The 14,582-nt window shown below is 47.1% G+C and overlaps 1 protein-coding gene across 5 annotated transcripts in view; it reads left to right on the top strand.

Moving 5' to 3' along the window:
- Positions 1-14,582, top strand: part of ZDHHC3 (zinc finger DHHC-type palmitoyltransferase 3) — a 321,718-nt gene that overhangs the window by 235,528 nt on the left and 71,608 nt on the right. For all 5 annotated transcript variants that reach the window (XM_068236325.1, XM_068236324.1, XM_068236326.1 and 2 more), the window contains one exon: positions 2,586-2,916. In XM_068236325.1, coding sequence (XP_068092426.1) covers positions 2,614-2,916 — 303 coding nt within the window. In that variant the 5' untranslated portion in view covers positions 2,586-2,613. The remainder of the gene's footprint in view (positions 1-2,585; positions 2,917-14,582) is intronic.

Here is a 14,582-nt window from a genome sequence, read left to right as displayed (position 1 = left end):
GTATCCAGCCAGGTAGCCAGTGCACATTGTAGATTACTGCTAGGTAGCCAGAAGACCTAACTTTTTTTGCAGTTTTCTGAGGATCTTCTATCTTGAACTTTTGACCTTTTCATCTATTCTTTGCAGTCAGAAGTATTTCACTGCCATTGAAGAGTTTTATAGCTTGTAACTAGTTATTAAATGTAATTTTGCCTTGTTAAAACAGAAGGTATTTGCGATAATTCAGCTTTAAAGAAAGCATGATCGCCAGCACTGCGGGGGGTATAGCGGCGCGTAGGGGGGACATGGAGGCACACCATGGGGCAACGGAGGCTGGTCTTAGTGTGCACAACCAGCCTCTGTGCCCCAGTAACATAATTAAATCCCACCTCGGGCTTTCTTTAACCTCCTTGCCGGTCTAATTCCCCCAGCAAGGAGGCAGCGCAACACTTTTTTTTAAAAACATTTTTAAAATCATGTAGCGAGCCCAGGGCTCGCTACATGATAGCGGCTGAGCAGCGGCAGCTCCGCAGCCACTCCGATCGCTTCCGGCGATTGGAGTAAGCAGGAAATCCCGTTCAGAACGGGATTTCCTGCTGGGCTTCCCCGGTCGCCATGGCGACGGGGCGGGATGACGTCACCGACGTCGGGACGTCATAGGGAATCCCGGGCTACCCCTCAGCGCTGCCTGGCCCTGATTGGCCAGGCTGCGCAAGGGGTCTGGAGGGGGGGCGCGGCGCGACGTTGCGGATAGCGGCGGATCGGAGGTGGGCGGTGACGATCGGATGTTACAAGCAGCTAGCAAAGTGCTAGCTGCTTGTAACAAAAAAAAACGTATGCAAATCGGCCCAGCGGGGCCTGAGAAATCCTCCTGCGCAGGTTACCCCGAACTGAGTTCGGGATAACCGGCAAGGAGGTTAAGAAAAAAATATACATACCTGAGGCTTCCTCCAGCCCTCTGCAGACTTATTGCTCCCTCGCCGCCGCCCTCCACCTCCTCGTTCGCCAACATAGAAGAGATAATCACAACAATATTTATGCTTTTTAGAATTCCTCAATATTCGTTACTCTTCATACTCAAATGTATGCTCAAATGGCTAAAATTTCTACATAAAAAAAAAAAAGTCAACTCTTGGTCCGAAGCAATTTAAAGAGGAGCTGTTAGCCATAATATCTCAGGAAAAAAACCCAAATATATAAGAAGATAAATACTTGTTCTACTTACGTAACATATGTTATGTAAGTAGAGCAATTATTTATGTGTTATGTAACATATGCACTGTCTAGGTTATGATTCCTGTGAATTTTATAAAGGAAAAGTAGAGAATCCTATTCTAGACAGTTTCCATATTTACTGTGGCTATTTTGAAGCCAGTCGTGATGTAATATCCGCCCTTAGTCTCCTTTGCCTGATGTGCCCGCCCTTCACTATAGAAAGTGCATTGTTTCAGCCTGAGAAATTTTGGCCAATCAGAGAGGAACAGAGGTGTGGGAGAGGAAAACAGGAGGGAAAGAGGCTTCAGCCAATCAGGCTGCATTAGTTAAGTCTGAGGGGAATTAGTTAAGCAAAAAAAGACAACCCAGCATGCCCTGCAACTTCTCTTTTGTGTTTTTGTGTACCAGATTTTCTGTGTACCAAATAAGAGTCGTGTAAACTGGGGAATGACAATTTATCAACAAGAAAAGTAATAGTGATTTTAACTTTTGGATTGCCTGATTAGCATCCTTATCTCCCCAAAGAGATTATCTCCTATCTGGCCATTTTGACCTGTTTCTTTGATGATTACCATACTTCTCTTGTTTTCAGCTTTTTTTCCTTTTCTGAGCAATGATGCTAGCCCACTGCCCTGGGACACAGATAACACAAGTAGTACATAGTGAGTCAGAGCTTCTGACCTCAGGGGAAAAAAGAAGGAAGGAAAAAAAAAGACCAGTGTGGTTTGCTTATTAACTCTTTGTAGTATGTATAGCTATAAATATGGCGCCTGTGTGATTAGAGGTTTGGCTAGGGCGTGTCTTAAGGCCCATACACACGTCGGATTTTAGCGAACGACCCGTCGTTTGACCGTTCCGTCGTTCGGACGTTTTCGCGTCAAATCCGACGTGTGTACAGACTATCATTCGGGTGATAAGACTGGTTACCAGCGATCCGCCCGGCGGATCGTTGGTAACCAGTCTTATCACCCGAACGATAGTCTGTACACACGTCGGATTTGACGCGAAAACGTCCGACTGACGGAACGGTCAAACGACGGGTCGTTCGCTAAAATCCGACGTGTGCATGGGCCTTTAAAGGAGTCCCTTTTTCTTATCTCAAAAAGTTGGGGATCAGAAGAAAACAAATTGTCTGAATTTCTACTTTGCTTAGCCAATAAAAGTGAGAGTTTAACTTGGCATTATTCTCCTGTTTAAATGTATATTCATAGTTTTGTGCCTTTGTATGTTCATAAGCTGCATACCCACAACCAACAGAAATATGGGCACAGGAAATTTATTATCAAATGTGCCAGTATAGTTATATTTACAATCCTTACATAATTTTATACATATGCATCTAATAAGGTATTTGTCACATTTATTGAACTAATTGTCTGTGTTTCCTGTAGGTAAAAAATATGGAATGTAAAACTTATCATGTCACCACCAAGCCACCGCTTCCGTGACATTGAGAGGACAGCAGAGTACCTCCACCCAGAGAAGTGCATCCCGCCACCTGTGGATAACTCCATGGATAAAGTGTGGTTCATCAAGGATGGCTGCGGCATTGCATGCGGTGTGGTTACCTGGTTTCTGGTTTTCTATGCCGAGTTTGTTGTCTTTTTTGTTATGCTACTACCATCCAAGGACATCATTTACAGCACAATAAATGGAATTATCTTTAATGCATTGGCATTCCTGGCACTAGCTTCTCATATGCGAGCTATGATCACTGATCCAGTAAGTATGGATGTAACACAACTGCTGTGTTCTCATTTATTCTGCACAATGGAATGTAATATTATTACAGGTGTACAGTGTCCTGTCTAGACATGGATCCCTGACAGCAGATCTATAGTGAACCATTGAATTGTATCCATTTATGCAACAGATTGAATGAATGAAAACTGAATTATGATTTATACCTGTATGAGAAATGTAGGCACTTTGTTTATGTATGCAGTATTTGGTACTGAGGCACATGGAACTCTTCAAAATCCAAGTAGGCATTTCAATTGACATTTCTGCACTTGTGCTCATAGGGCTATTAGTTGTTTTGATAAATTGTCCTTGCAAGGTCCAGGCGCTGCAGTAGAGGGGGAATAGTAATTAACGCTGTGGGAGAAATGTCAATGTTATATTTTTATTTTAGTTTATTCCAAGTTGAGTTTGAAGTACTATATTTGTCAGACATCCCCAATAATACAGCTGACAGACAATGGCTACCACTCCTAAAAAGCTGTGTGGTAAAAAAAAAAAATCTGGTCAGGAAAATACGCATTCAGTATTTTAGACTTTTGTGTGCTAAGTCATAAACATTCTCACAGCTGCAATAGAAGTAGGGGGGGGGGGGGGGGGGGGGCGGGGGCGAGTTTACCGAAGTAAACTGGCGGTAACATCAGAAGAGTAGCTGCCTATTGTTACATTACTGTTCTCTGTTCAGAGACCGCGTTACAATAAAAGAGGCATCCCAACTTCCCTTTCGATGTGTATGTTTCGTTATACTGCCTCTGCCTGCACTGAATCTGCTCTAACTCTGTCTATTAGTCTGTCCTAACAATCTATTTAATTGCCACCACTTAGAAGAACTTCAAGAAACTTTACACATGCCAGGCTTTGTGATGTTCACCTCCAGCTTAACGTGTTTTGGTTTCTGGACGTAGAAACTACGTCCAGAAACCATGTGCGCTACCGCGCGCCCCCGCGGCCGATCGCGCGCGTGCACGCGCACTCCCGGCCGCGGATTCGGTAGTCAGGGAATCAATGTATCGGACTATGAAGTCCGATCACTGATTCCTCTCCCCCGCTGAAAAAGCGACAGCTTCTCTCGGAAGCTGCGCCTTTTCTGGCCATTCACTTTCTGATGCGCCACTCTAAGCGTGTGTTACGCTTAGAGTGACGTCATGTAAACAAACTCATGGCCGCCATCTTGTGGCCAAAAAGTAATACTACACCTGAAAATAAAAATGAATTAAAATCAACACACATTTACATTATAAATCTATTGTTTACCCCCCACCCTCCCAAAACTACCCAAATAAAATGTTTACTATAAATAAAAAAAAACCATTACAATAATAAAAAAAAAACATGTAAATATTTACCTAAGGGTCTAAACTTTTTAAATATCAATGTAAAGATGAAATAATTCTATATTTTTTTTTATTTTAAACTTGTTAATAGTGATGGATGCAAAATGGAAAAAATGCACCTTTATTTCCAAATAAAATATTGTCGCCATACATTGTGATAGGGACATAATTTTAATGGTGTAATAACCGGGACATATGGGCATATACAATACGTGAGTTTTAATTATGGAGGCATGTATTATTTTAAAACTATAATGGCTGAAAACTGAGAAATAATGAATTTTTCCATTTTTTTCTTATTCTTCCTGTTAAAATGCGTTTACAGTAAAGTGGCTCTTAGCAAAATGTACCCCCCAAAGAAAGCCTAATTAGTGGCGGAAAAAAAAAACAAGATATAGATCAGTTCATTGTGATAAGTAGTGATAAAGTTATAGGCTAATGAATGGGAGGTGAACATTTCTCTCGTGAAAACCACGGAACCTGAATGGGTTAAAAGCCGTGATCCAAGAGGTTAAACACAGCCTAAGGTATGCAGGGGAAGCCTTGTTTGTTCTGATCTCACTGCTTCTGCTTGTTAGTCTCCATTAACATCACACAGTCCCGCATAGACTTTGTTCTTATCGCTCTCTTATCACCACTTAAAAGCAGGTGGTATGTTCCATGCCATTACTGCCTCTTCTAAATTTTATGAATTGCAATTTACTGAGAAGTCGGTAATTTACCTCACTGCTCGGGAATGTCACCTTTTCATGCGGTAACTGCTTTTATGAATTGACATTTTACTAAGTGCTCGGTAAAGTCCGCTGTTTTCTGCATTACCGAATGCGGCAATGCTTTATGAATGATCGCCTATATCGGAGTTTGGTCAGGACAGAGTCTTTGTGATATTTGAAATAGTGATTTTGCACTTTAGAAAACCCCCATGATAGATTAATGTTTAAACAAATACATCCATTTCGCAGTATAACTTTATTTTACAAATAGAGTTTGTAAAGAAAATTACATCCCTCGTAAGAATTTTCTGTGCCCAGAGAGGAGACTGCGGTGTCACATGTAGTAAGATATCGCCCTCAATTATGTAGCATCTCACTGAGGAACATTTATATGGGAATGGAGCGAAGCATGCTAATTTGTTATAGGTACAGAGCCCACTTCAAGGATATCTCTAAGTTTGGGAATACTTAGAAGTTCCTTCCTAGTGGATGTAGGAGTAACTGGTTACTGCTATTGCAGCCTGTTTTTGTATGTAAGTCCATAGTGGAAGTACATAGCCAAGTCAGTCTATGAAAGCATTCTCTTCAGGAAGATTCATATGTAAACAGGCACAGTGTTCTCCCCAGGCTCTTTTAGCCGGGTCCCCCACCCGGCTAATTTTGGTCAGCACCCGTCTGTCATTGTTTAGCCTTCCCATCCTCCCCCTTTGCTTTAGGCAGAGCTGTTCCTGCCCTGCATTCCCCCGGTTGCACTCGGCTACTTTTTCATGCCACACGGCTGGAAAAAATTTCTGAGAAGAACACTGAGGGAGTAGAAAACTAAGCATTTGGCACATTTTATTTGGGTGATCTCTGTTGAAACTGTCAGTATTGTGAGAAAGGTGATGGATACCCTATTTCTAAGCAATAGTTCATTCTGTGAGTATGTGACAGTTGTCTCACCTGCACTGTGACACTGTGTGCGAGCTTTTCTATCATGGAAAATGGCATAGCTGTATATCTTACTTGTAAATTATGGACCTTAACCCCTTCCATTCATGATAGCCAGTTCGCCTGAAAAACCTGCATGCACATTGAAATCTATAGCTCTGTTGGTTTGTTGGCTTTATCTGAGCTATACAACGACACTGCTTGAAACTTTAGCCATAGGTGTGCAATGAAGTTATTCACATACTGTATATACTCGCAAGCAAGCCGACCCGCATGTAAGCCGACCCCCCAACTTTTACCTGAAAAACCAGGAAAAAATGATTGACCCCCATATAAGCCGGGGGTAGGAAATCCTAGCCGCGTGATCCACCCCCCCCCCCCCCCCAGTGTGTCCCAGTATAGCTAGTATAGTGCCCAGTATAGCTAGTATAGTGCCCAGTATAGCTAGTATAGTGCCCAGTATAGCTAGTAAAGTGCCCAGTATGGGTAGGTAGTCCCCCAGTATAGCTAGTAAAGTGCCCAGTATAGCTAGTATAGTGTCCCAGTATAGCTAGTATAGTGCCCAGTATGGGTAGGTAGCGACCCAGTATAGCTAGTATAGTGCCCAGTATGGCTAGTATAGTGCCCTGTATGGCTAGCATAGTGCCCTGTATGGCTAGCATAGTGCCCAGTATGGCTAGCATAGTGCCCAGTATGGCTAGCATAGTGCCCAGTATGGCTAGCATAGTGCCCAGTATGGCTAGCATAGTGCCCAGTATGGCTAGCATAGTGCCCAGTATGGCTAGTATAGTGCCCCAGTATTGCTAGTATAGTGCCCCAGTATAGCTAGCATAGTGCCCCAGTATAGCTAGAATAGTCCCAGTATGGCTAGTATAGTCCCAGTATGGGTAGGTGGCTGGGTAGGTAGTTAGTGCGCCTCCCCTGCTCCCCCCGCTGCCGCCGCTGCTATTACTTTAGGCGGCGCCGCCTCCTGTATCCTCGTCCAGCTCCGGTAACTAATTCACAGCAGCGCGCCCCTCGGCGGCTGCTGTGATGACGGAGGAAACCATAGAGAGAGCGACTTCCTGTAGCGGCGATGCCGTTACTATGGGAACCGCTCTCTATGGTTTCCTCCATCATCACAGCAGCCGCCAAGGGACGTGCTGCTGTCAATTAGTTACCGGAGCAGGACGGGAATAGAGGAAGCGGCACCGCCTAAGGTAATAGCGGCGGCCGCGGGGGGAGCGGGGAGGGGCACTACCTACCCACCCACCTATCCATACTGGCACATCACTCGCAAGCAAGCCAACCCCCCCCCCAACTTTTGGGCCACTTTTGGGGGGTAAAAAATTCGGCTTGCTTGCGAGTATATACGGTAACTCACACCAGTTTAGTGAAATGATCAGTGTCCAAAAACAAGACGTGCTGAAAATGTTGCCTTGCAAATATCTCCTGTTCCTGTACTGTGTAAAGCTGGGCTTTCAAGTCATTGGAAGTCTTCAAAGTCATTGGGAGTCATTTAAAGGAAAGAAAAAAAAGATACCTCAGGAGAGAGAAGGCTCTGGGTCCTATAGAGCCTTCCCGGTCACCGTTCCAGTGCTGGCTCCCTCTGCCGCCCAAGGGAGGCTTCGAAAGTGTTCAGGAGCCCGAGCGTTTCTGGAGACAGGCCGCACCAGACTATGCACGCGCAGGATGGAGTCGCCTGTCTTCAGGAGGACTCTGCTCCCGAAGACATCCGAAGTCCTCCGCAGTAGGGGATTCAAATCGGAAGGTTAACACTGCACGAGGGCACCGGGAGAGGAGAGGGAAGGCTAAAGGACCCAGAGCCCTCTCTCTCCTTAGGTAACTATCTGGCTTTTTTTTTTTTTTTAAATGACTCCCAATGACTTTAACCACTTCCGTACCAGCAGTCTCTGCCCCCTTAAGGACCAGAGACTGCAGGCACGGTAAAATGCCGCCTCCCGGCGAATTGCCGCACATACCCACCGCTCTCGCCGGTCATGATGCTGCTCCATCGCCGTAGGCTCCTCTCTCTGCCGTCTCTATGACGGCACAGTGCTGATAGCCGGTAAGGAGCTGCTTTCATTGGCTCCTGATGCTATAAATTGGAGCCAATGGGATTTGGCTCTCCTTGATCACGCAGTCAAGAGCCAATGAAAGTGGCCCCTGACCTGCTTACAGAGCTCTGCCGTCTTACATATGGCAGAGCGAGGGAATTGCGGCGGGTGCACAGTGGCGAGATTGGCGGTAACGTGGGGACACGCGATTCAGTTCAACGTTTTAATATATGTCCGGTCAGGGCCGCAGCACCACCAGCTGGACGTAGATTGGTACTGCGTCGGTCCGCAACCAGTTAAGTACCACCAACAGTACTGGTTTTGTAGAAATCCACAAACGTGGGGTATTCAGTGTCTCAGAGGAGCTGATTAACTACCTCTGTGAAATTCCTCAAAGCATGCACTGTTGGTGGTTGAGAAGCCCCAGAGAAAGGGTTGGGAAGCCCTGGCATAAAGCAGTATTCTCCAACCATCTCCTCAAGGCCCAACTACAGTGCATGTTTTGTGAAAATTCACAGAAATAGTTAATCAGTTCTGCTGAGACACTGATTACCCCACATGTGAATGTATGTGGTTTCCTGCAAAACCTGTAGTCTTGTTAGGACATGAAGGGCACCTGAAGTGAGAGAGATATGAAGGCTGCCATATTTATTTCCTTTTAAAGGGAACCTAAACTGAGAGGGATATGGATGTTTCTTTTTAAACCATACCAGTTGCCTGGCAGTCCTGCTGATCTGTGTCTGCAGTAGTGGCTGAATCACACACCTGAAACAAGCATGTGGCTAATACAGTCTGACTTCAGTCAGAGCACCTTATCTGCCTGCTTGTTGAGGGGCTGTGGCTTAAAAGTATTAGAGACACAGGATCAGCAGGAGAGTCCGGAAACTGGTATTATTTTAAAAGGAAAAATCCATATCCGTCTCAGTTTAGGTTCCCTTTAAAGAGACTCTGAAGTCTCTTAAAAATCTTTTTTTTTTTTTTTTTTTTTTTAAACATTCCGGTTTAATACATTAGTCCTACCTAAATCGCCGCATTCCCGCGGCTGTAAACTATCTAAAACCCCCCTAACTCACCATGCAGCGCTTCCGTGTGAGGCAGGGCTATGAGCTGCAGCCATGCCTCACACGCGTCTGTCAGCAGCGGATCTCCGCCTCTCCCCCGCCCCTCTGTCTTCCTTCGCTGAGAGGGGCGGGGGAGCGTCGGAGATCCGTCGCTGACAGACGCGTGTGAGGCAGGGCTGCGGCTCATAGCCCTGCCTCACACGGAAGCGCTTAGGGCAGCAAAATCCACGACCAAGAAAGTAGTGGATTTTGCTGGGAAGAGGGAGGGCGTGTTAGGGAGAGGACTTTTAGATAGTTTACAGCTGCGGGAATGCGGCGGTTTAGGTAGGGCTAATGTATTAAACAAGTTTGTTTTATAAAAAAAGGATTTTTAAGAGGCTTCAGAGTCTCTTTAAACAATACCAGATGTGTGGCAGTCCAGCTGGTCTCCTTGTTTGCAGTAGTTTCTGAATCGCACACCTGAAACAAGCATGTAGCTAATCCAGTGAGACTTAAAGGAATCATCAGCCAATTGACATGAAAGCTGATTTACTTACCTAGTACGCCTGGGCCGCTGTCAATCAAGGCCATGTTTTCCACGGCTTACTGCGCCTGCGCAGTACGCTACATGCAACGTGGGCTTGATTGACAGCGGCGCTTCAAGCAGACACAGTAAGGACAACTTTGAGGTCGTCCTCTGCACCGTGCGGGCAGTGGCGGCTCCAGCTTTAGATTTTTTTTGGGGGGGGGGGGCGTCAAAGGGGGCACAAGGGCTGGCAGGCCGGGCTTGGCGGGGTCATTTGTAATTAGACGTGGTCATGGCGTCATGTGGGCGGGGTAACTGTAATGTAGTTGTACCAGCTAACGTAGTTACATAAAAAAAAATGAAGTAAACGCACATAATGACAGGTAGCCTTTCACCAGTAAATGCACATAAGAGTCAGCTTTTCACCAGTAAATGCACATAATGACAGACAGCGTTTCCCCAGTAAATGCACAAAAGAGACAACTTTTCACCAGTTAATGCACGTAATGACAGACTGCATTTCCGCAGTAAATGCACATAAGAGACAACTTTTCACCAGTAAATACACATAATGACAGACCACATTTCCCCAGTAAATGCACATAAGAGACAACTTTTCACCAGTAAATGCACATAATGACAGACAGCGTTTCCCCAGTAAATGCACATAAGAGACAACTTTTCACCAGTTAATGCACATAATGACAGACAGCGTTTCCCCAGTAAATGCACATAAGAGACAACTTTTCACCAGTAAATGCACATAATGACAGACAGCGTTTCCCCAGTAAATGCACATAAGAGACAACTTTTCACCAGTTAATGCGCATAATGACAGACAGCGTTTCCCCAGTAAATGCACATAAGAGACAACTTTTCACCAGTAAATGCACATAATGACAGACAGCGTTTCCCCAGTAAATGCACATAAGAGACAACTTTTCACCAGTAAATGCACATAATGACAGACAGCCAGCATAGGTACCCAGGTGTATAGCTGTCCCCAGTATATGTAGCCAGGCGCATAGCTCTCCCCAGTATATGTAGTCAGGCTGGTGGTGGTGGGCTGGGGGCCCCAGGGCACCTCAATCCTGACTGGTGGTGGGCTGGAGGCCTCAGGCCTGCGTGGCTGGTGGTGGTGGTCTAGGGGCCCCAGATCAGCTCAGGCCTGGCTGGTGGTGGTGGGCTGGGGGCCCCAGGGCAGCTCAGGATTGGCTGGTGGTGGCGGGCTGGGGGCCCCAGGGCAGCTCAGGCCTGGCTAGTGGTGGTGGGCTGGGGGCCCCAGGGCAGCTCAGGCCTGGCTGGTGGTGGTGGGCTGGGGGCCCCAGGGCAGCTCAGGCCTGGCTGGTGGTGGTGGGCTGGGGGCCCTAGGGCAGCTCAGGCCTGGCTAGTGGTGGTGGGCTGGGGGCCCCAGGGCAGCTCAGGTCTGGCTGGTGCGGTGGTAGGCTGGGGGTCCCAGGGCAGCTAAGGCCTGGCTGGTGGTGGTAGGTAGGCTGGGGGCCCCAGGGCAGCTAAGGCCTGGCTGGTGGCAGGCTGGGGGCCCCAGGGCAGCTAAGGCCTGGCTGGTGGTGGTAGGTAGGCTGGGGGCCCCAGGGCAGCTAAGGCCTGGCTGGTGCGGTGGTAGGCTGGGGGCCCCAGGGCAGCTAAGGCCTGGCTGGTGGTGGTAGGTAGGCTGGGGGCCCCAGGGCAGATCAGGCCTGGCTGGTGGTGGGAGGCTGGGGGCCCCAGGGCAGCTAAGGCCTGGCTCCTGGCTGGTGGTGGGTGGGGGCCCCCCAGGCCTGGTGTGGGTGGTGGTGGTTCCGCCTGGCCGATGGCCGTGCTGGTGCTAGGCTCAGGAAGGCAGCTCAGGCCTAAGTGGCTGCCTGCAGTGCCTGGTCAAACTGGTGCAAAAAAAAATTGGTTGGCCTGGCTGCCGGAGTAGTGAACAGTCAGCAGGACAGGACACCCACCTTGAGCTGCAGACTGTAGCCTCTAGTCGCCGTCGGACGGACCGGGCTGTGTGCGCTGCCGCTGACCACCGTCACCGATGGTGGGGTGCCACCGTGCCTGCCTGGGCTGGCTGGGGGGGTCACACACTGCCAGACTGGCTGCCTGGGTCGGGTCGCACTGACCGGGCGGCAACGACGAGTCACGTGCTGGCCTGGGCTGGCTATGCGGGGCGGGTGCAGCGGCGAAATTACTAGCTGCGCAGGCGGGTGAGGAGGAGCGCGCGCTGCACGTCACGTGACATACGCGCAGCGCGTACTAGCAACAGCACCCGGGACTGGGCGGGGCGGCGGTGACTGATTGCTGGTGGTGGGTGGTGTGGTGAGGTGAGTGACAGTCAATCAGCGCCAGCCCAAGCCCTCCTCGGCTCCTCCCATTCAGACTCCCAGCCAGGCTCGTCGTCTCGGGTCGGACTCGGCGGGGGGGCTTTTAGGGGGGCTAATGAGTCGCCAGCTGACTGTGCGGGTACCCTGGGCCGGCGGCGGAGAGCGGAGCTGTCAGCGTGGGACAGTCAGCTGCAAGGGGCTTGCGAAAGCCCCAGGTAAGTAAATCGGCTTTCATGTCAATTCGCTGATGATTCCTTTAAGTCACAAACATCTGATTAGCATGTTCTATGGCTATATCGTCAGGCTCTACGGCTAAAAGTATTAGAGGCAGAGGCTCAGCAGGACAGCCAGACAATGTGTTTAAAGGGATACTGTAGGGGGGGTCGGAGGAAAATGAGCTGAACTTACCCGGGGCTTCTAATGGTCCCCTGCAGACATCCTGTGTTGGCGCAGCCACTCACTGATGCTCCGGCCCCGCCTCCAGTTCACTTCTGGAATTTCTGACTTTAAAGTCAGAAAACCACTGCGCCTGCGTTGCCGTGTCCTCGATCCCGCTGATGTCACCAGGAGTGTACTGCGCAGACACAGACCATACTGGGCCTGCTCTGTGCGCTTTTGATGACATCAGCGGGATCGAGGACACGGCACTGCAGGCGCAGTGGTTTTCAGACTTTAAAGTCTGAAATTCCAGAAGTGAACCGGAGGCGGGGCCGGAGCATCGGTGAGTGGCTGCACCAACACAGGATGTCTGCGGGGGACCGTTAGAAGCCCTGGGTAAGTTCAACTCATTTTCCCCTGACCCCCCTACAGTATCCCTTTAAAAGGAAATAAATATTGTCAGCCTTCATATCCCTCTCACTGCTTTAACCACTTCACCACTGAGGGGTTTTACCCCCTGAGCACCAGAGCAATTTTCACCTTTCAGCGCTCCTTCCATTCATTCGTCTATAACTTTATTATTACTTATCGCAATGAAATGAACTATATCTTGTTTTTTTCGCCACCAATTAGGCTTTCTTTAGGTGGGACATTATGCCAAGAATTATTTTTTTCTAAATGTGTTTTAATGGGAAAATAGGAAAAATGTGGGGAAAAAAATAATTATTTTACAGTTTTCGGCCATTATAGTTTTTAAATAATGCATGCTACTGTAATTAAAACCCATGAAACGTATTTGCCCTTTTGTCCCGGTTATAAAACCATTTAAATTATGTCCCTATCACAATGTTTGGCGCCAATATTTTATTTGGAAATAAAGGTGCATTTTTTTCAGTTTTGCGTCCATCCCTAATTACAAGCCCATAGTTTATAAAGTAACAGTGTTATACCCTCTTGACATAAATATTTAAAAAGTTCAGTCCCTAAGGTAACTATTTATGTATTTTTTTTAATTGTACATTTTTTAATTTTTTTTTAATTACAAAAAAAAAAAAAATGGGGAGTGTGGGAGGTAATGAGTTAATTTTATGTGTAAAAGTCATTTATTTGTATGTGAAAAATGTGTAGGGTGTAGTTTACTATTTGGCCACAAGATGGCCACAGTAACTTTTTGTTTTAATGCGACCTCCAAGCTTCCTTCCGGAAGCTTGGAGGAAGAATAAGGAGGCTGGACACGTGAGTTTTTTCTCACAATGATCGCGCTGCCCATAGGAGAGCAGCTGATCATTGCGGGGCTTAGATCAACGAACGGGAATGGATTTTCCCTGTTCATTGATCTCTGGGCGAGCGGGCGGCGGCGGTTTTACTAGCGGCGGGCGGCGTGTTTACGAGCGGGAGCGCGGGCAGCGTCGGGAACGCGGAAAGTACGTGTTTCTCCGTCCCTGGTTTTTAAAGGATGGAAAAAGGGGCGGAGAAATACGTACGCGCGGGGGTAAAGTGGTTAAAGGACTCCCGAAGCTAAAATAAACTAATGAAATAAACAATTGTATTTATCTTCCTTCTCCTCCTAAAAATTCCACAGTTTTATTTTATGTTTAAATCTACTTTTTAAATTTTAACTGTTTTATTGTTTTTGCTCAATGACACATTCATTAAATTATGCCAGAGCTAAACTCTATGAACTATTGGCACTTTTTATCTCTTTCCTGCTCTCAGAAGCCATTTTCTGCTAGGAAAGTGTTTTATAGTTGGAATTTCTTATCATTGAGGGTCACACTGTAGTCACTTCCTGTCTGAGTCAGGACTAAGTCAGCCACTTACATATCTGATATTTAACTCTTTCAGGCAGAGAAAGAAAAAAAGGAACCCAGCATAGTTATTAGTGTGCTTGGCACTACACATACCCATGTCTATCTCTTCATGTCACACGTCACTTTGGGTATCCTTTAAGGACAAGGTTGGGGAACCCTGGTGTCAAATATATAGTTTTATTGGAATTTTACAATGTTGCTAAGAATGTACAGCTTCAGCTAGCTGTTAATTTGTAATAATGACTGTTTAGAAGCTGATCAGTTGTTATGTACAGGAAGACATTTTGGTACTTATGTATTGCTACTGGGATTAAAAAGCAGCTGATTCTTCACAAACCAGCTGCATTCCAGCATTCTAGTTCCAGCAGCAGGGAGGGCAGTGAAGAGGCTCAGAGCGGATAGCAGTGACAATTCTGTTATCTCAGATTTAATCTTTTTAGCAGAGGGAGGTCATTTTAAAGCCTGCATGCGCCACTGTCCGATCTGAGCGATGCACGCAGGCTATTAAATGGCCTCCCTCTGCTGAAAAGATCAGAGAATTGTCCCTGGTGTCCACTCTGAGCTTCTT

Source organism: Hyperolius riggenbachi, chromosome 5, assembly GCF_040937935.1.
Source record: "Hyperolius riggenbachi isolate aHypRig1 chromosome 5, aHypRig1.pri, whole genome shotgun sequence".
NCBI classification, from domain to species: Eukaryota; Metazoa; Chordata; class Amphibia; order Anura; family Hyperoliidae; genus Hyperolius; species Hyperolius riggenbachi.
Note: the sequence above shows the minus strand (reverse complement) of the source record. Positions and strands in the feature narration are given on the sequence as shown.